General features: G+C 40.4%; 1 protein-coding gene across 1 annotated transcript in view; it reads left to right on the top strand.

The window, feature by feature from the left end:
• The window catches only part of SPIDR (scaffold protein involved in DNA repair), a gene marked incomplete at both ends in the record, with an annotated part of 357,325 nt that overhangs the window by 93,972 nt on the left and 241,917 nt on the right, over positions 1-21,436 (top strand). Inside the window, one exon of the mRNA XM_080715140.1 lies at positions 15,468-15,721. Coding sequence (XP_080571266.1) covers positions 15,468-15,721 — 254 coding nt within the window. The remainder of the gene's footprint in view (positions 1-15,467; positions 15,722-21,436) is intronic.

Here is a 21,436-nt window from a genome sequence, read left to right as displayed (position 1 = left end):
TTTGAAGATTTTCTGTTTTTCTTATGTGAGCACTCAGTGCTATAAATTTTCCTCTTAATACTGCCTTCAAAGTGTCGCAGAGGTTTTGATATGTTGTATCTTTATTTTCATTTGTTTCTAGAAATTTCTTGATTTCACCTCTTACATCTTCTATGACCCATTCTTCATTCAGAAGTGTGGTGTTCAGTCTCCACATGTTTATGTTGTTTCTCTGGGTCTTCTTATAGTTGATTTCTAGTTTCATTCCTTTATGATCTGAAATGACACAGAGAAGTATGTACTATTTTTTGAATTTCCTAGTGCTCATTTTGTGTTTCAGGATGTGATCTATTTTGGAGAACGTTTCGTGAGCAGCTGAGAAAAATGTAAACTCTGCTGTAGTTGGGTGAAATATTTTATATGTGTCCACCAGGTCCATATGGTTAATGGTGTTCTTTACTTCTGAGGCATCTTTATTGACCTTTTGTTTGGAAGAGCAGTCTAGTGTTGTGAGAGGTGTGTTGAAGTCTCCCAGTATTATTGTATTCAGATTTATGTGTGACTTCATGTCACAAAGAGTTTGATTTATTAAAGTAGCTGCACCTATGTTTTGGGCATAGATGTTGATTATTGTTATTTCCTCTTCCTGGATTATTCCTTTTAGCAGTAAAATGTGACCTTCCTTGTCTATTCTAATAAGTTTGGGTTTGAAGTCTAATTTGTCTGATATCATAGTTGCTATGTTTTCGAGTTCCATTAGCATGGTTTACCTTGCTCCAGCCCTTTATCTTGAGTTTGTTCCTATCTTTACTTGTAAGGTGTGTTTCTTGTAAGCAGCAGATGGATGGATTCTGGTTTTTAATCCATTTTGCCACTTTATGTCTTTTAATTGGGGAGTTGAGGCCGTTTACATTCAGTGTGATTATTGAGAGATAATTTTTAATTCCCAACATGTTAAGATTTTATTTCTGTTTGAGATACTGTTTATTCTTCTTTGCTTAGTTGTCTGCTGGATGGAAAATCTTGTTTCTTTGGTTTGGCATGTATTACCTATTTCTTCTTTGCAGTTAATCTTCTTGAGTATTTTCTCTAGTGCTGGTTTTGAAGACATAAATTCTTTTACTTTCTGTTTGTCATGAAGTTTCTTATTTCCCCATCTAATTTGATAGATAGTTTTGTTGTATAGGAAATTTTTGTCTGGAAGTTGTTTTCTTTCAGAGTTTGGAATATGTTATTCCACGCCCTTCTGGCTTTCATGATTTGGTTTGGGAAGTCTGGAATGATTCTGATTGGTTTGCCTCTGAATGTCACTTGTCCTTTTGTTTTTGTTGCCTTTAAGATTCTCTCCTTGGCGTCCACATTAGTCATTTTGACAATTATGTGGCGTGGGGGATCCTCTTCTCTGATCCTGTCTAAAGGGAGTTCTATGTTTCCTGGACCTGTGTATCGACTTTTTGCTCTATGTTTGGAAAATTTTCTGCTATTATTTCCTCGAGGAGATTATTGATCCCTTTGGTTTCACTTCTTTTCCCTCCTCTATTCCAATTATTCTTAGGTTAGCTCTCTTAAAATGGGCCCATATTTCTTCAATGTCAGATTCCTGCTGTCGGATTTTTTTTTCTAAATTAGAAACTATGTGTTCATTTTTGGAGTGAGCATCTTCTAGAAGCTCTTCTATTCTCCATGTGGTCTAATATGTTGTTTATACTTTACTTTGAATTGAGGCCTTTATGTCAATGAATGCATCCTTTATCTCTTTTAGACTTTCTCAATTCTTTTCGAAAGTCCTCTATTATTTCTACAGTTATTTTCCTGATTTTATCTTCTAGAGATCTCTGAATTTCTGTGTTATCAGGTTCTGATGTTGTGGGGTGTGGGCATTCATTGCTCCATTGTTATTTCATGATTTTGGAAGTTTGTGCCTCTCTGGGTTCTTCCCTGGGTCACTATGTCTTCACTTAAGGTGCTCTTTTCGAGTCTGTGGTATCTCAGTCACCTCTACTCCTTTTCTGGGTTGTATTGCAAAGTCTCAGACTCAGGGAGTCAATCGAGGCTGCTTGAGACCGTGGGGGGTACCAGGCTGGGCGTTGTCCCATGGGGAGTTGAGACTATGGTGTGATATGTCTGTCAACACCACTCCCCCACTGGGTTGTACTGCACACATCTGTCAGACCCAGGTAGACTTATCAAAGCTGCGCAAGACCCTGGGGGTGCAGTACTGGGATTTCTCCTCTAGGGGCTGCAATTTGACTCACGGTTGTTGAGTGCGCTGATGTGTAGCTGTTGCAGGCTCAGTGAACTTGCTGCCGCTGCCGCTGGCAATATGGCAGTGTTGTTATGCCCTCGGCCGTGAGGCTGGCGTTTTTCTTCTTTGGTTTTGAGCTCTGCTCTGAGTCCATGCACGGTGTGCTGAGCCCTGACCCTGGGAGCTTTAGAAGCTTCTTGTACCAAAAGAACTGCTGAATTACACCTGGCTGTTCTGCATCTGCTCACTTCAGCTTGCTGTCCACCCCTCCTCTCTGGAGACTGGTGGGTTGTTGAGCGCGCTGAGCTGGAGCCGTCTGCTGAACTCACTGCTGCCGCCGGTAGTATGGCGCTGCTGCAGGCGTATCTCTTCTCTGGTTTTGAACTCCATTCTGAGTCCCCCTCCTCTCTGCAGCCTGGTGCTGCGAGGGAAGATGGCGCCGGCATGGGTCCGCGCTGTGGCTCCGGACGCAGCACTGCAGGTTGTTTTCTTTCTGGTGTCTGGTTGTACTTCCAGCCGTCTTTTTCTCTGTCCCTTGTATTTACAGTTTTTATTTCTCTGCTGATGGTGTTTTCTGGCTATGAAAGGCGCTGATTTTGTGGTAATAGAGATCCATTGTTAGTGGGACTTCTAAATGCCGCTTTTCTCTGTCGCCATCTTCCTGGAAGTCCAAATGTTTGGTGGCTAATTGTTAATATTTATTCTGAAGTTTTCTTCTGGGGAAATATGTGCCCCAGTACTTACTAATGGAGAAGCATACAGCTGTAGTGATTCAGGGAAAACCAAATGAGTTCCCCAGTACTCTCCCCCAAAGGAGTAAAAAATTAGAACTTAACTCTTCTCTTTGTTTATTTCTTTTAGTATAAATGTGCCAAATAGGTAAATGGCCATGCAGTGTTTTTGAAGAATTGGGGATGGATATCATTTTAAAAAATAACTCTTAAAAAGACTTAACTGTATAATCCTTATAGAAGGCCAAAATGCTCATCCTTTACATGGGTTAGCAAATAACGGAGGTTCTAATTTTGCCTTCACCAACAGTGCACACATGTATATACAAACCACAGCCCCCTCAATGTCTTCCACAAGTGCCCATGTTACTGCCATCAGGATGGATAAGCTCCATGTGAGGAGCTCAGATCTGGTCTATGAGTTCATCAAGTACAGAAGAATTACTGTATCAAGTGTGAGATTCACTTTTAGTAAATTTAGTATAGGTGCTAAATTAGATGGGGCTGCTAATACACTAGGAAGTAGAATATTAGAAGATAAATTATTCCTGACTGTAGAACAATTGGAGCTAACTTGCAAATCCAAGTAATGGAAAAATAAACTATCATAAAAATCTGTGCCTGGACAAAGACAGAACATTAGAAAGGGGTGTTGATTCTTCTGTGCAGGATTGGTCATGTGATATATAGATTCCCATTTTATAATCCCCCTAAACAATTTTAATTTGGGAGGTCATAAATTTGAGTAGAAGAAAGAAGAAATGTTAGGAAAAATAGCCATACATATGTACACACACACATATTTTGGTACCTTTGAGCTATTTTTCTATTTTGAAACAGTTTTGCTAAGGTGCTGAGAGCTTCTCTGAGGTTTTGAGTCTGACTGCAAACCTGTGACCCTTCTGTCTCAATCTCCCAAATATTGGGATTATAGGCATTCACCACCACACCTGTGTGTATGGGGGTAGAGTACTGGGGATTAAACCCAGGAGCATTCTACCTATTGTTTATTTTTTGAATCAGGGTCTTGCTAGGTTGCTGAGAATCTTAGAATATTGCTGAAGCTCTCCTCCAACAGGCAATCCTCCTGTCTCAGCCTCCCAAGTACTGGGATTGCAGCCTGTGCCACAACACTTGGCTTGTGGTTTATATATTTAAAGAGTTCCTGATGAGCCAAGCTCAGTGGCTCATGTAATTCCTGCTACTCTAGAAGCTGAGGCAGGAGGATCACAAGTTCAAGGTCAGCCTGGGAAACAGACTTTATCTCCAATTAAATAAAAAGGGCTGAGGGTTTAGCCTAGAGGTAGAATGCTCTTTGATATAATCTCTAGTATCAGAGGGAGGGAAGGAGGGGGATCTTGTTGATATAGCAGTTTCTAATCATTGGAACATATTATATTGCAACTGTGCTTTCTAAAAAAGTCAGGTTTTGCCAGGTGTGGTGGTGCGCACTTGTAATCCCAGTACTTGGGAGGCTGAGACAGAAGGCTGAGACAGGAAGATCACAGGTTCTAAGCCAGCCTTAGCAGTTTAGTGAGGATTTCAGCAACTTAGTGAGGCCCTGTTTCCAAATAAAATATATAATAGGTCTGGGGGTGTAGCCTGGAGGTAGAAGGGTCCTGGGTTCCATCCCTAGTACCACACACACACACACACACACACACACACACACACACACACAAAAGGTCAAGTTTTCTTCTTTAATCTTGGAGACGCCTTTGATAAACTAACTGGTTGACAGTCTAAGAGGCAGTTTTTCTTTTCAGATTTAGTTTATAACTAGTAGTAAATATTATTTAGCTCCATTTTGGTTTTTATAAAAACCACATTGGATTTTTAAATTCAAGAAGTACTGTTTTCCCCGGTAAGTGTTAGATTACAATTATCATCAATAAGCCTTTTAGATAGTGCTGTTAGTTCAGTTTTGAAGACTTCCTGTAACTGTAGCAAATGTCTATTAGTTTGTTGAAGGAAGATAGAATGTATTTATACTGATTTAGGAAGCCTCTATGAAATAATGCAGTTTTGCAATTAGCTCAACCTCTTATTCTTAAATTGGTTACTGTTGGATTTTTTTTTTAATCAAATCAGAGTCTACACTACAAGTACTGTATTTATTTATTTATTTATTTATTTATTTATTTATTTAGATACTGAGGTTCCTGGAAGCCCTTTTACCTCGGGGCTATACTCCCAGACCTATTATATATATATATTTTAAATTTGGAAACAGGGTCTCTTAAGCCAGTTCAGCTGGCTTCGAACCTACGCGACGCCCGACTTGACAAGTACTGTTTTATTTATTTATTTATTTATTTATTTATTTATTATTAATTTTGGGTCTGGGGATGGAACCCAGGGGCATTCGACGTCCGAGCTACACCCCCTGCCCAATTTTTTATTCTTTATTTTGAAACCAGGTCTCACTGAGTTGCGGACGGCCTCACTAAGTAGCTGAGGCTGCCCCCTAACTGGGATCCTCCAGTCTCAGCCTCCTGTATGCTGGGATTACAAGCGTGCGCCACCACGCCCGGCTCAAGTACTGTATTTAAAAGGCTGTTTTTAAGAGCTGGGCATGGTGGCGCATGCCTTTAATTCCAGTACTTAGTAGTCTGAGAGAAGATTTTTGCAGATTTGAATCCAGCCTTAAAAACTTGGTAAGACTTTCATTTCAGCAATATAGAGAGACCTTATTTCAAAAATTAAAAAAAAAAAAAAGAGCTGAGAGTTAGCTTGGAGGTAGAATGCCTTTGAATTCAATCCCCAGCACCACAATAAACAAATCAAGGAAGGAAAGAGGAAAGAGAGAGAGAGATAAATATGATTATAGAGGAATGCTGAAAGAGTATTTGATAAAATCTAACTCATTCTTGTTAAAAACACTCGAGAAAATTGAAATAGAAGGAACTTAACATCATAAAGGCAATATTCAGTAAACCCAAAGCCAATATATTGAATAGGGAAATACTGCAAGAATTTCCTTTAAAATCAGGAATAAGACAAGGATCCCAACTATCACCACTCCTTTTTAGTGTAGTACTTGAAACTCTAGCCAGAACAATAAGGCAAGAAAAGGAAATCAAAGGAATACAAATAGGAAAAGAAGAACTGAAATTACCTCTATTTGCAGATGACATGATGTTATACTAAGACCCCCAGAACTCAAGCAGAAGGCTTCTAGAGCTGATTAATAAATCCAGCAAAGTAGTGGGATACAAATCAATCTAAAAAAAAAAGTAAATTTTCTTTATATCAACTGTGAATCAGGAAAACAATTCCATTCAACAATAACAAACAAACAAAAAAAAAGCTGGGTGTGGTGGCATATGCTTGTAATCCCGGTATTTGGGAGGCTGAGATAGGAGGACTGCAGTTTGCAGACGACCTTAGCTACTACTTAGTGAGGTCCTCTGCAACTCAATGAGACCTTTTTCAAAATACAGAATAAGCCGATCGTGGTGGCACAAGCTTATAATACCCACGCTTGATAGGCGGAGACAGGAGGATCGCGCAGGTTTGAAGCCAGTCTTGCTGGCTTAAGAGACCCTGTTTCCAAATAAAAATATAAAAAATAGGTCTGGGAGTGTAGCCCGGAGGTAGAAGGGCTTCCAGGAACCCCAGTACCACCACCACCAAAAAAAAAAAAAAGATAGGGCTTGGGATGTAGCTTGGATGTAGAATGTGCCTGGGTTCTACCCCTAGTACTGCAGGGGGAGGGGGGAACCAGCCTAGGAATAAATCGAACCAAGGAGGTAAATGAGCTCTAAAACTATGAAACACAAAAGAAAGAAAGAAAAAGGGGAGGAGAAGGAGCAGGGAGAGAAGGATTTTAGAAGATGGAAAGAGTTCTCATGCTCTTATGTAGGCACAATAAATATAATCAAAATTGCCATTCTACTAAAAGTAATATACAGATTCAGTGTAATCCCTGTCAAAATACCAATGACATTCATCACAAAACTAGAAAAATTAGTCCTAAATTTTATACGGAAAAACAAAAGACCTAAAATAGCCACATCCGTTCTCAGCAATAAGAACCATGCAGGAGGCATCACATTATCTGACTTAAAATTATACTACAGAGCTATAGAAATAAAAGCAGCATGGTATTGGCACAAAAACAGATACATAAACCAATAGAACAGAATAGAACAGAGAGAAACCCACATACTTATAGCCAATTAATTTCAACAAAGGTACCATTGCAGGATGCTTGGTCCCCACAGACTGATCCCAGAGGCAAAGGAACACTGTGACCAGAGTAGAAAAGCAGGTTACTTTATTCACTAATGAAGGCTTTTGGATTTGAGCCCCAAACAAAGAAATTCGAAGTTTCTTATACATTTAGTTATTTAATTGAAAGAGGGAAAGAAGGGAAAACATTAGATTTGTGAGACTTATTACACCTGGTGTAAGCAAAATACAAAAGCAGAAAAGCCTTAGTTCATATTGTCTCCCCCTCTATCTGTGTTGTCTCTTTACTTGCAAATGACCTAGAGAGACTCTGCCTTGTTTACTTACATTAAGGAAAGCTCCTGCAGGGTCTGTCTCAGGGACTATTTAGGGAGGGAACTGCTCTGTTTATATTCAAGTGGGTCTGGTCTGTCTTTCATCTTCCTAGTTCAGTTTACTAACAAGTAAGAGAGAACGGGAGCTGTAGAGGAATTCTCCTTTCCATCTTATGTGTAAATTCCTAAATAAGAATAATTTGCTGGCCTCAGCTGGGTCTCCTACCTCAAGTACCAAAAAAATATATATTGGAAAAAGACAGCCTTTTTCAACAAATGGTGTTAAGAAAACTGGTAACCCATTTCGAGAAAAATGGAATTAAACCCCAGCTCTCACCCTGTATAAGAGTCAGCTCAAGATGGATCAAAAACCTGACAATTAGATCAGAGATTTTGAAATTACTAGAGGAGGGCATAGGAACAACACTCCAACATATGGTGGGCATTGGTAGAAATTTCCTCAGTAAGACTACCCAAAGCCCAGGAAATTAAAAGAAGAATAAAGAAATGGGATGCCATCAAATTTAAAAGTTTTTGTAAGACAAAGGAAACCACAAAGAGTCTAAGAAGAGGGGAGCTATGGTAGCACCATCTTGCCTCACCAGGCCAGGACTCTGGCACTTTGGCTTCCAGAGACCCTCAGCAAAAAAGCTAGTGCCTTGCAGTGAAGTAAGTGGCTGAATCTCAGCAGAATTATAAGCAGTTGGCTCCTTGTCCCATGCTCCAGAGACACTACTGCCTAAACCTCCAGCTAGACCTGCGGCAGTGGCAGCTGAGTTCAGCCTGTCCTCTGTGTTACAATTTTGGGCTGTGACTGTTACCGTCTGGGGGAACTGTTCCCAGGGACCTTTGTTAGGCCCCTGGGAATAATTCCCCTCAAATACAAAAACTGTAGGTTCTTGTCCTGAGCTAAGGCTAGATATGCAGTAGCCCGGACTCTTGCTGAAGATTAAAGAAGTTTATTAAAGAGATAGAAGTACAGAAGATAGTTACAGCCTCATGTTACCCAGGAGTAACATGAGGGGGTGCTTCAAAGGAAATCACTGAAGTATAAAACACAGAACAGACTTTTTATACACATGATATCCTCCATTTTGTTTCATGTAATTCTGATGTAGTAAAAGTCCCTGTAAAGTTCCTCCCCTTACTTTTCCCACCCAGGTGTCTCCTTTCATGAAGGTCAGCCCCCTCCTCCCATCCTAGCTAGATTATCCAATTATGTAAACCTGTCTTTTAGAATGAGGATGAGGAAGTCCTAGTTCCCCCCTCCTATGGACTTGCTAATTACCTTTAGCTAGGTTAATTTACATTAGAATAGTTGCCTGCTTCTTGGCAGAAACCAAGTCCTTTCACAGATCTGCCCCTTACCCAGTTTTTGAAATATTTTTATTAATAATCAGAGCTTTCTCAAATCTTCCTAGGCCATTCCCAGTACTGGTACATTCACTAGGCCATTCCCAATACTGGTACACTCTGGAGACCCAGAGGGGCACTCGACAACACCATATCTGAGCCAGCCAACCCACGCAGTTCACTCTGGTGAAGGTTGGGGTAGAGTCTGGTATTAGACAGTGGCAGAGGAATTGAATAGCAGACAGCCCTCAGGGCCAATTGAACAAAGAGGCTTATAGTCTAGTCCACAGAGTACAGTGCCCTAGTAGGGCCTCCAGAGATCTCTATAGACCTAATCATGGTATCCAGGGAGAAGTCAGACCAACCCAGCCCTAGATGTGGGGAATGCAGACTCCTATGTATACACCAGGTCTGGTCCTAGCAGCACCCGCCACCTGCATAGGCGGGGAATGATGCAGGCTCAGGGTCTATGCAAAGCTTGGAAACTGTACTTACCCTAGATTCAGTCCCAGTGATACCAGCCACCTGTGTAGACTGAGTCAGGCCCATTTTGAGAGCTCAAAGACCCAGATTTGTGACAGGAAAGGCGCTGGTGGCATTCGTTGCCTCCACAGACAGAGACACCAGGCCAGGGTCTCAGTCATTGAAGGAGAACAAAAAGTGGGGCTACAAAAACTGACATCATTACTATAGGCTTTAGAGCAAATGAGAGTGCTTGGAACATGCTCAAGAACCTAATATAGAAAGTGAACCTTAAACGGTTGAAAAAATACATGTAGACTAAAGAGAACTGCAGAGGCCAAGTCTACTCAGTGTTTATATATTTGTAGGGTTGTTTCAACTTGTTTTTGTTTTCTTTTATGTGCGTGTGTGTGTTTGTTTGCTCTCTTCCCTACTCTTTACAAGCTTCTTCCCTCTTTTCTATTTTCTTTCTCTGTCCCTTTTTTCTTCTCTTTTCTTTGTCTTATATTAAATCCACTTCATAGCACTATATATAAATACTCTACATTGCTTATTAGAATCCTCCCATATATACACTTCTCTAATCTTATTTATTTATTTATTTATTTATTTATTTATTTATTTATTGTGGTATTGGGGTTCTCGGAAGCCCTTCTACCTCCGGGCTACACTCCCAGACCTATTTTTACATTTTTATTCAGAAACAGGGTCTCCTAAGCCAGTGCGCACGGCTGGCTTCGAACCTGCACTATCCTCCTGTCTCTGCCTCCCAAGCGCAGGGATTACAAGTGTGCGCCACCACGCCCGGCTTCTCTAATCTCTTCTATATATTACCTTACCACACTCAAACTCTCATTCAGCTTGATCCTATCTGCAATTTTACCCTATTCTTGCATTTATTACTTCAGCACCTTCCTCCTCACTCAACCTTCACCATTGAATACAATACAACTTGCCCTAGTATATACCAGCTGAAACGTACAGTGTGAGAGAAAGCTATCAAAAGTAACAAAGATACAAACTTAAGAAACTTGAAATCATGAGAAGGAGGAATAACAAGGAAGTAATGCGCTCCCACAACCCCACAATAATAGAACCTAACAACACAGAATTGCAGGGATCGTCAGAAGGACAGACCAGAACTTCAGTAGCGGAAAAGATACAGAATTTCTGAAAAGAATTTATAGAAAGCCTGAAAGAAATAAGGGAACAAATAAAGAATTTAACACCTTGAACAGGAATCAGAAAGAAGCTCTGAAGGAAGTGAAGGATACAATAATTGAAATGAAGGCATCAATACAAAGTGTAAATAAAAGACTAGACAACATAGGAAATAGAATCTTGCTCTTAGAAGATCATCATTCTGAAAATGAACACATAGTATATAAGTTAGAACAAAACTGCTCCACAGCATAAATTGGACATTGAAGAGATATGGACCCATCTTAAAAAAAGGTAACCTAAGAATAATAGGCATAGAAGAGGGAATGGAAGGTGAAGCTAAGGAATCAACAATCTTTTCATATTAGTACTATCAGAAAAATTTCCAGCCATAGTAAGAGTTTGATTCACAGGTACAGGAAACATATGGAACCCCCTTTAGACAAGATCAGAGAAAAGGTTCACCACACTACCTAATAGTTGAACTGACCAACACAGAAGCCAAGGAGAGAATCTTTTCTTTCTTTGTTTGCGGTACTGGGGATGGAACTTAGGGACATTGTATATCTGAGCTACACTCCCAGCCCTGTTTTTTAGTCTTTTTCTATTTTTGAAACAGGGTCTCACTGAGTTGTGAAAGGCCTAGCTACTTAAGCTGAGGGTGACTGCAAACTGTGATCCTCAGGTCTCAGCCTCCCAAATGCTGGGATTACAAGTATGCACCACCATGCCTGGCTACCAAGGAGAGAATCTTAAAGGCAACAAAAGCTCCGGGCGTGGTGGCGCACGCTTGTAATCCCCGCACTTGGGAGGCAGAGACAGGAGGATCGCGCAGGTTCGAAGCCAGCCGCGAGCGCTGGCTTAGGAGACCCTGTTTCCAAATAAAAATGTAAAAAAAAAAAAAATAGGTCTGGGAGGAGTGTAGCCTGGAGGTAGAAGGGCTTCCAGGAACCCCAGTACCACCCCCCCCAAAAAAAAAACAGGCAACAAAAACAAAGGATCAAGTAACATTCAGAGGTAAAACAATGAGAATCACTCCAGACTTCCCAAACCAAGTTATTAAAACCAGGAGGGCCTGGAACAACATATTCCAGACTCTGAAAGAGAACAACTTACAGCCAAAAATTTCCTACCAGCAAAATTATTTCTCAAATTTGACAGGGACATAAAAATCTTCCACAACAAACAGAAGCTGAAAGAATTTATGTCTTCCAAACCAGTACTAGAAAAAATACTCAGAGATTAACTGCAAAGAAGAAATAAACAATAATTGCCAGAACGAGAGAAACAAAAATTTCTATCAAGCAAACAACTAAACAAAGAAGAACAAACACTACTTCAAATAGAAGTTAAACTCAAAATATTAGGAATTATAAATCATCTCTCAGTAATCAAGCTGAATATAAATGGCCTCAACTCCCCAATAAAAAGATATAAAGTGGCAAAATGAATTAAGAAACAGAATCCATCTATTGGCTTCTGGCAAAAAACATTCCTTATAAGTAAAGGTAGTCACAGATTAAAGATATAGGGCTGGAGCAAGGTAATCTATGCCAAGATCTAAGACAAGCAGAAGTATCAACTATGATAACAAACAAATTAGACTTCAAGCTTAGCAGAAGGGACAAAGGATCAATATGTGGGGTTGCATTAAACTGAAGAGCTTGTATAAAGTAAAGGAAGTTCAAGAACTTCAACAGAGAGCCAACAGAATGGGAGGAAAATTTTGCCAACTACTCCAATAGAGGACTGATATCTAGAATCTACAGAGAACTCAAGAAACTTATTGCTAAGAAAACAAATAACCCAATTTAAAAAATGGGCAGTTGCTAGGCATGGTGGCAAATGCTTGTAATCCCAGCATTTGGGAGGCTGTGACTGGAGGAACATGGTTCATAGACAGCCTCAGCTACTTAGTGAGGCCCTTTGCAACTCAGTGAGACCCTGTTTCAAAATAAAGAACAAAAAATAAGGCTGGGGATGTAGCTCGGGGGTAGAATGCCCCTGGATTCCATCCCCAGTACTGGGGAGGAAAAAAAAGTTGGGGCAACTGAACTAAAGAGACACTTAAAAGAAATTCAAATGGCCAATACATACATGAAAAAATGCTCAACATCATATAAGAGATATAAATCAAAACTACCCTGAGATTTCACCTAACTCCAACTAGAATTTCGAACATTCAAAACCACATTGTTGATGGGACTGCAAATTAGTGCAACCATTTTGGAAAACAGTATGGAGGATCCTCAGAAGAATGGGAATGAACTTACTGTGTAATTCAGAAATACCACTTCTTGCCGGGTGTGGTGGCGCATGCTTGTAATCCCAGCATTTGGGAGGCTGAGACTGGAGGATCATGGTTCGCAGACAGCCTCAGCTACTTAGTGAGGCCCTTTGCAACTCAGTGAGACCCTGTTTCAAAATAAAGAATAAAAAATTAGGCAGGGGGTGTAGCTCGGAGGTCAAATGCCTCTGGGTTCCAGCTCCAAACCCGCCAAAAAAAAAAAAAAGAAATACCACTTCTGGGTATCTACCCAAATGAGGAAACCAAACTACCAAACTAATGCATGCATATCTATATTCATAGCTTCACAATTCACCATTGTCAAACTATGGAAACAACTAATATGTCCATCAACAGATGAATGGATTACAAAACTATGGGATATGTACACAATTACATCATTTAGAACAATTATATCAAACACAATTACATCATTTAGAGGGAAATGGATGGAATTGGAGGACATTATGCTAAGTGAGATTAGTCAGTCACAAAAAATAAGAAATCGGATGCTTTCCCTAATATGCAAAAGCTAGGGAGAAATGGGTAACAGGAGGAACTCTAGATGAAGAAGGAGATTCTATAGAGGAGTAACTAAGGCTACCTAACTGAGGGCATGGGGGGTACTCTCTAAAGCACATGATATACTTAAACATATTAAAGTCAATCACTAAGCAGCATGGGCAGGAGGGATGGGAAGGTAATGGGGTGGGAATTGGGTAAGGGCTAATTGAGTGATGTGTGCATGTATGCCTCTATCATCTTGTACTTTATTAAGATGTATGTCAAAAATGAACCAATTAAATATTAAAAAAGCCGGGCCTGGTGGCACATGCTTGTAATCCCTGCGCTTGGGAGACAGAGACAGGAGGATCGCTCAGGTTCGAAGCCAGCCGTGCTGGCTTTAGAGACCCTGTTTCCAAATAAAAATATAAAAATAGGTCTTGGAGTGTAGCCCGGAGGTAAATGGGTTTCCAGGAACCCCAGTACCACCAAATAAATAAATAAAGAAAAGAAAAGAAAAGAAAGAAAGAATCCAAAGAGAGAGCCTACAGAATGTGAGAAGATCTTTGCCAGCTACTTCTGATAGAGGACTAATATCTTGAATATACAAAGAATGTAAAGAACTTAACACTAAGAAGAGATAAAAGCCAGACATGGTGGCACAAGCTTGTATACTTGGGAGGCTGAGACAGAAGGATTGCAGGAATGTGGCCAGCCTCAACTACTTAATGAGGTCTTCCACTACTTCGTGAGACCCCGTTTCAAAAGCAAAGAATATGTAGATTTGGGGATGTAGCTCAGAGGTAGAATGCCCCTTGGATCAATCCCCAGTATTGAAAAAATAAGTAAACAAATAAATTTTAAAAATCCAATCAGACAATGGGCAATTAAACTAAATAGACGTGTCACAAAAGAATAGATATAAAGGGTCAATAAATATAGAAAAGAGTTCAGCATCATTAGCAATTAGGCAGATACAAATTAAAAAAAAAACACTGAAACTATTTATCCACAATTAGAATGGCAATTATCAAGAAGTCAAACAACAGTAAATGCTTGCAAGATTGTAGGGAAATAGAAACTCTTCTACATTGTTAGTGGGATTGCAGATTAGTGCAGTCACTATGGAGATCAATATAGAGATTCCTTAGAAATACTGGGAATGGCTCCACCATGCAATACAGCAATACTACTCTTGGGTATCTTTCCAGAGTGTCTGAAATCAGAATATTATAATGATACATCCACATCTATGTTTATAGCATCATGATTCAAAAATACCCAGATTACGGAACCAACCTAGGTGACCATCAACAGATGAATGGAGTAAAAAACTATGGGATATCTACATAATGGAATTCTACTCAGCAATAAAGAAGAACAAAATTAGATCATTTGCAGAAAAATGCATGGACCTGAGTTTGGTGTGGTGGCAAATGCTTGTCATCCTAGTACTTCCATTTGAGATGGGAAGAGCACAGGTTTGCAGCCAGCCTCAGTAACTTAGGCCCTCTGCAACTTAGTGAGACCGTTTCAAAATAAAAAATAAAATGGGGTTGGGGTATAGCTCAGAAGTAGAATGCTCCCTGGGTTTCATCCCGAGTACCACACTCAAAACAAGAATGATCATATGTTTTTTCTCACATGCAGAAGCTAGGGAATAATCTGGATACAAGAAGGACTGTAGATAATAGAGGAGAAACCTCAGTGCAGTGATGGAGGGGATATAGGATAGGATATGGAGTTAGGAGAGAAATAAAGAAGAAAATACTTGTACTGAAGTTATGTACATACGTGACATTACCAGTGCCAATCTCGGTACCCTGTATGGGAAGGGGATGTAGGCAGGGAGCCGAGAATAGCTCACTAAGTGCTGTTTGCACTTCTCTATGACTATGAACTGCATTTTTTTGTGTGGGGGTCTGGGAATGGAACCCAGGGGCATTTGACCTCTGAGCTACACCCCTTGCCCTATTTTCTATTCTTTATTTTGAAACAGGATCTCACTAAGTTATGGAGGGCCTTCCTTAGTAGCTGAGGCTGTCTGCGAACCGCCATCCTCCGGTCTCAGCCTCCTGAATGCTGGGATTACAAGTGTGCGTCACCACGTCCGGCTTATGAACTGCATTTTGATGTGAAACTAATGCACCATATTTATTCATAAAGGAATAGAGTCATAGGCATGTGTACTTACAGGCTTGAATATAGAATATTTAATTTTTTTAAAATTTTCCTAGGCAATTTCCACAGAAATTTTGGAATATTCATCAGATAGTGACAAAGAAGATGACTTGGAGAATGTCCCATTCATTGATTCAGAATCCCCTCACAAATACCACATGGATTTTGCATCAGATGCAAGACAAGTTGTATATAGACCAGTCAACCCAAGGATGAAATTAACAGAGCCCATTTTGTGTACACCCCAGAAACAGACAGCCAAGCTTCTGAGGACCCCAGAAAATTCAGCAAGGAAGAAGAAACTTTTACGGTTAAGTTATATCTTTTTAAATATTTTCCTGTTTTTCTCTTTCTTTAAAGCCCATATATCTTAAATGTTATTATAAAATACTTGTTTATTTGGGAAGGAAAATTGGTAAAATAGAAGTATAATTGTTGTTTGCAATTTTGAAGTCCTAACTTCTGGAGGTGATTTAGGAACTTGTTATCCAAGTTGAGTATTCATGGGTTTAGTCATGACTAGTGTACACTGCTTTCCTGAATAGAGATTTATAATTTGGTTTACCAGATTCTATTGTGCATCAGTTTTCCAGGTGCTATTTTAACAATAGAGACAAATACATACTATTCTGTTCCTGAATAATTTAAAATATAAAGAGAAATAAAAATAAATATAGACTGTCAGATTACTCTTAACGTGTATAGTCGGAGATTGGCAAAGACAACACTTGAAAATGCACTGGTGAATGAGCCAAGCTCAGGAGCATGGCAGAGCTGTTATAGCTGTGGCAAGTCATGGTGGAGGAAGGCTTGGCAAGTTAGTCTTGGCCAGTCAAGTAGGATACATTAGAGAGCCTGTAGGGACCTGTCCCAACCCTGTGTTATACAAGGTGTCTTAAAAAAAAAAAAAAGAACAAAACAATACCAGACAAAAACCCACTGAAAGTGAGATAAGCCACAACCTTTCACAAACAGTGCCAGAAAAACAGAGTGGTAGAGGGATCTAGGGAAAAGGAGTGTCAGTAGAAAGTACACAGTCTTGTAGAATCCATTGTAGTTCCACATCAAAAGAGAGAGCAGATGCACGCCAAGGAGATCTGGCCAGAGTAGAGGACACAAGGCAGAGATGGTGCCCTGACTCCTGTTCTGAGGGGTGGGGATCCAACCTCTAGAGAGGTTGCAGAGAATAGTAGAAAGAATACTGGGGACAATCAGGAGGGTCCGTGGAGACAGAGGTGGGATAATGGCTCTGTTGGTATCTTGGAGAGTAATCAGGGGAGAAAGGATGGAGGGCACAGGCCTGTCCTCAGCAAGGAGCAGAAGGAGCCACAGAATCTAGTGCAGCAGGTGTAGTGTGGTGAGAATGATTATGTCTATTCCCTATATGTTGTTTCCACAAAGATATAAGATAGTAGACAGTGGTTCCCATGGATGAGAACCAGGTCCAAGGTTTCATTTGACCAAAGAAAGAGGCAGGCAGATTCAGGATTGCACAGAGTATAACTTATTGGGTACTTATTGATAGAAGCATAATCATAGGTAGCAGCAAAGCCAGCAGATCCCCACAGTTCGGGTCAGATGAAGGAGCTTATATGTAGTCAGAATAAAAGTGACTTCATCCACACCAGAGTGTACTGGGTTTATTTCAAGGTAATGTCAGGGATGTCAGGCGCATTCCTGGCCCCAGTGGCTGCATGGTTCAGTAATAGATCTTCACATTCCTACTCAAATGGTTTTATTTGTTTATACTGTGCTAAGAAACAATGCAGGAAAAACCCACCAGGGTTCCTCAAGGGTAATCATAGTGGTTACAGCTCAAGGTGGTCATGGTTATGTCAGGCTGAATCCCAACAGTGCCTGAAATGAAATCCTCAAAAGAGGATGGTGGTGGTTTACAACAGTTTGCACAAAGAAAGAGGAGAAGCCCACTGAAGAGACTAGAATGGCCTTTCTGGTGAAGGTCATGCCAGGTAGTTGTGGAAAGTCAGACCTCCAACTATACTGAGGGTCTGCTGTGTACCAAATATGGTTTTACATACAGGAGTTACAGCAGTGAGTAGAGCCCTTGCTGGGGGTGTGGAGGGTAGAGATGTCAATTGTCAATTAAGAAGTAAAGTAGATTTATTGTCAGAGGAGTGAAACTTTATGAAGAAAAAGCAGAAAAGAAGGATAGAGAATGGCCCAGAGGTGGTGGACAGCATTTCAGCTTTAAACAGGAGCTCAGGGAAGCTCCTAAGAAAGAGGCATATTGAGTTGCTGGAAGAATGGGCTGCTATTTCCTATGATACGTAGGAAATATGTTGGTCTGTCTCTGATTTGTAAATCATCAGTCTTCTGAACACTTTGGGGTAGACATAAATCTGAGTTGGAACAGAAGTTCAGAGTCCTCCTTTCTGGAGCAGGGAAGGTGAATTCATAGGCTTCATTGTCCATACAATTTCAAATATGAGCTGGATCAGTTCTCAGGTTTTCTGATGCAGATCAGGAGGAGCTTCTGTTTGAGGCTGAGCCTTGGGTTCTCTGTAGAGGTCGGAGTATGGAGGAAGAGGTTACTGAGGGAAGATCCAGAACATGGGGAGCATGGTGTTATGCAGTCAAGGAAAGAAGCATCATTATGAAAAGAGAAGGAAGCTGACTAGCACAAGTACTGCTGGGGTGACCAGTGTGATTTCACTGTGGAAGGCTGGGATGTGCCACTGCTTCAGCAGAGTGGTTGAGCAGAGGAGACTCTTCTTAGTTCCAGAGAGAATGGAAAACCACAAACTGAAGACAGCAAGAATAGAACTCTTTGGAGTTTTGTTTTAAGGGAACAGATCAAAGGGGTGTGAGTAGGAAGGGAATATGAGGGTTGAGGTTTACCTTTTTTAAGGTAGAAGAAATTTCAGCCTGTTTTTGTGTTGATTGGGAAGGTCCAGGAGAGAAGGCAAAACTGCTGAGGCAGGGAGGGAGAGGAAAGCTGATAGTGTTGTTTGTGATGTGGTTCAGGGCCACCAGCAGAGGTGAGTGGCCACCCATGAACAAGAAGAAGACAGATTCCATGCACATGCCAGGGGATATACCTATCATAAGCCCAGACAGTTCATCTGTGGATAGATTGGGGGTAGAGTTCATGGTTATAAATATACATAGCTTGATTCTTTCTGGCTACTTATATTTCAGTGAATAGGAAGTTCTTTTATCAGCTTATAGAAAGCCTAAAGAGGGAGATGTGGAAGTGAGGAGAGAGAATGTATAGCAGTCATAATTTGGGTGAATGCGTTTGAGATAAGGTCCTTGTAGGGAGTAGTACTCATGAATTGAGTTTGAGACCAATTAGTGTGGTTTCAAATCTGGGGCTATATGGAGTAGGCAGTGTGGGGACTGTCCAGTGTATTTTTCACCTTTTTCATCCATGTGACCAAAATACCCAACAAGACAAGAAAAACTTATAGGTGGAAAGGTTTGTTTGGACTGAGAGGTTCAGAGGTTCTGTCCATGGTTGGCTGGCTCTAAGGCAGAAACATCATGGCAGCAGGGCCTGGTGGAGGCGAGCTACTTAACTCATGACAGCTGGGAAGCAGAAGTGAGCATAAGAGGAAGGGACCAGGGACAGGTGTATTTCCCAGGGCCACAGTCCCAGTGACCTTCCTCTCTTCATATCCTTTCTGTTTCTATAGTTAGCAAACATCAAGGATGTTCACAGTATTAATCTCTCAGTGGATTTAGCCACTGGTAATGTTAGAACCCTGATTCAGTCATTTCACCTCTGAATACTTCTGCATTGCTAACTCATGAGCTTTTCTGAGGGTTGTTGCATGTCCAAGCCTAACCAGTGACACCCTGAAGGAAGATGGCAGGAGTTCTGAGAGAACAGTGCAAGAAATGGTGCAAGAAAGCTAAACTGCACAAGGCAGGAATGAGGACATGCAAGATGTGGATGGACCAGCAGAGTGTGGGTGGGGGAGATTGGTCAAACACTTTTGGAGTCAAGATGATGGAAGATGATGGTTGCTTAGATTTGAGTTAATTTTCAGAGAAAGTTTGTAACCTCTAGTTTAGAGAAGTACAGTGGGGTGGGTGGCTGAAGTCAGTAGAGGACACAGTCTTAGAGGAGAGGAGTTTAAGGAATTGAGAGGTAGATGCAAGCCTACCAAGCAGTGACCAGGAGCCTCTGGAAGTGAAGAGTGAAGAATAAGAATGATTCCAGGCTTTCTAGTCTTCCATGAGAGAAACGGGGAGAGAAGACAGCAATGTTTGCAATCACTGCCAGAGAGTCCTCCTGAAAGGAGCAGGTAAAGGGAACATTCACAGAAGTGATAAAAAATAGAATTGAGGAATATAGCTCAGAGGTAGAATTCCCCCAAGTTCAATCCCCAGTAACACACACACACACACACACACACACACACACACACACACACACACACACACCATGGTGGCACATGACTGTAATCCCAGTCCTTGGGGACTGAGACAGGAAGAGTGCAGGCTTGAGGCCCGTCTCAGTAACTTAGCAAGATCCTTAGCAACTTGTTGAGACCTACTTTCATAAATAAAAATTAAAATAGGAGTGGGCGTGGTGGTGCATGCTTGTAATTCCAGCATTTGGGAGGCTGAGACAGGAGGATTTCAGTTCGCAGACAGCCTCAGCTACTTAGTGAGGCCCTCCGTAACTTAGTGAGACCCTTTTCCAAAATAAAGAATAGCCTGACATGGTGGCACACACTTGTAATCCCAGCATTTGGAAGGCTGAGACAGGAGGATTGTGGTTTGCAGACAGCTTTAGCTATTACTTAGTGAGGCCCTTTGCAATTTAGTGAGACCCTGTTTCAAAATAAAAAATAGGGCTGGGGGTGTAGCTTGGAGGTCTAATGCCCCTGGGTTCCATCCCCAGACCTGCATAAATAAATAAATAAATAAATAAATAAATAAATAAATAAATAAATAAATAAGGCTGGGTGTGGGTCAGGGGTAGAAATCCCAGAGAGAGGGAGAGGGAGAAGGGATGTATTATCAAGACTGAGCTTAACTCTGGAGGCAGACCACCTGGGCATATATCCATCTCTGCATCTTGGGCAGTTATTTAACATGTCAGTGCCTCAGTTTTGTCATTTGTAAAATCGGAGTATAGTAACTACTTATTAGGATTGTTTAGAGGAGGAGTATAAATGACTTACTTTATATAAACTGAATGATATGAGGAAGGTCCCTCATATTAAGTATAGAAGTAAATGTGTTTAAAGTGGATATTCTTTAACATATTTCTGAATTCGAGGGGTATTTTAATTTTATGTTGTACATATTACGCATAGATACAAACATATTCATAAATAAATAGTGCCTGTAGGATAATAATAGGTGTTAGTGGTAATATATATGTAAATATGTTTAGCTCTTTCAACAATAGTGGAAAGAATATAGGAAGCATGCAATAACTATAACAGAAACATTAATACCAAGCATGGGCATCTTTTAAAGGGTTTAGAAACACCAGGCACTGTGCTAAATCCTTCCAGGTTTTAATAGCTCGTTCCTTATCTAAGTTAGTTATATAAGAGTGGAAAAGTTCTTTAACCTCTGATTTTATTATCTGTGAGGTATATCTTGATATATATACTCTCTCTATATTTTTCTACCTAAAGAGGTTATTACATAAATAAAATGATAATATAGTGAAGTAATTAATGAACTGTTCTGTAATCTATTGGTAAATTAGGTAGCCATGGTGATTAACAACTGATTTTGATTTTTTTCTTAAGATGTATTAGGAGCTGCTGAATCTCTCTCATGTGCAATCTGTACTTATATATTTATATACTTATCTCAAGTGCTTGCATGTCAGCTGTTAAAATTAACTTTCTGCTATCTTTGTAAGTGTTTTTAAAAAAATACTGGAATCCTTTATACTCTAATGTTTGTGATTGATAGTAATCTCTGGAGTCCAAATAATAGACCCATGCCAAAATACTCTTGAGTGTTCTGCCTATCAGTAGTTTGGCAAAGTTATTCTTGATTAGAAGTCTGAACACACTATACATTTATCTCT

The sequence above is a fragment of the Muscardinus avellanarius genome, assembly GCF_963383645.1.
Source record: "Muscardinus avellanarius genome assembly, chromosome: 1".
In the NCBI taxonomy this organism is placed as follows: domain Eukaryota; kingdom Metazoa; phylum Chordata; class Mammalia; order Rodentia; family Gliridae; genus Muscardinus; species Muscardinus avellanarius.
Note: the sequence above shows the minus strand (reverse complement) of the source record. Positions and strands in the feature narration are given on the sequence as shown.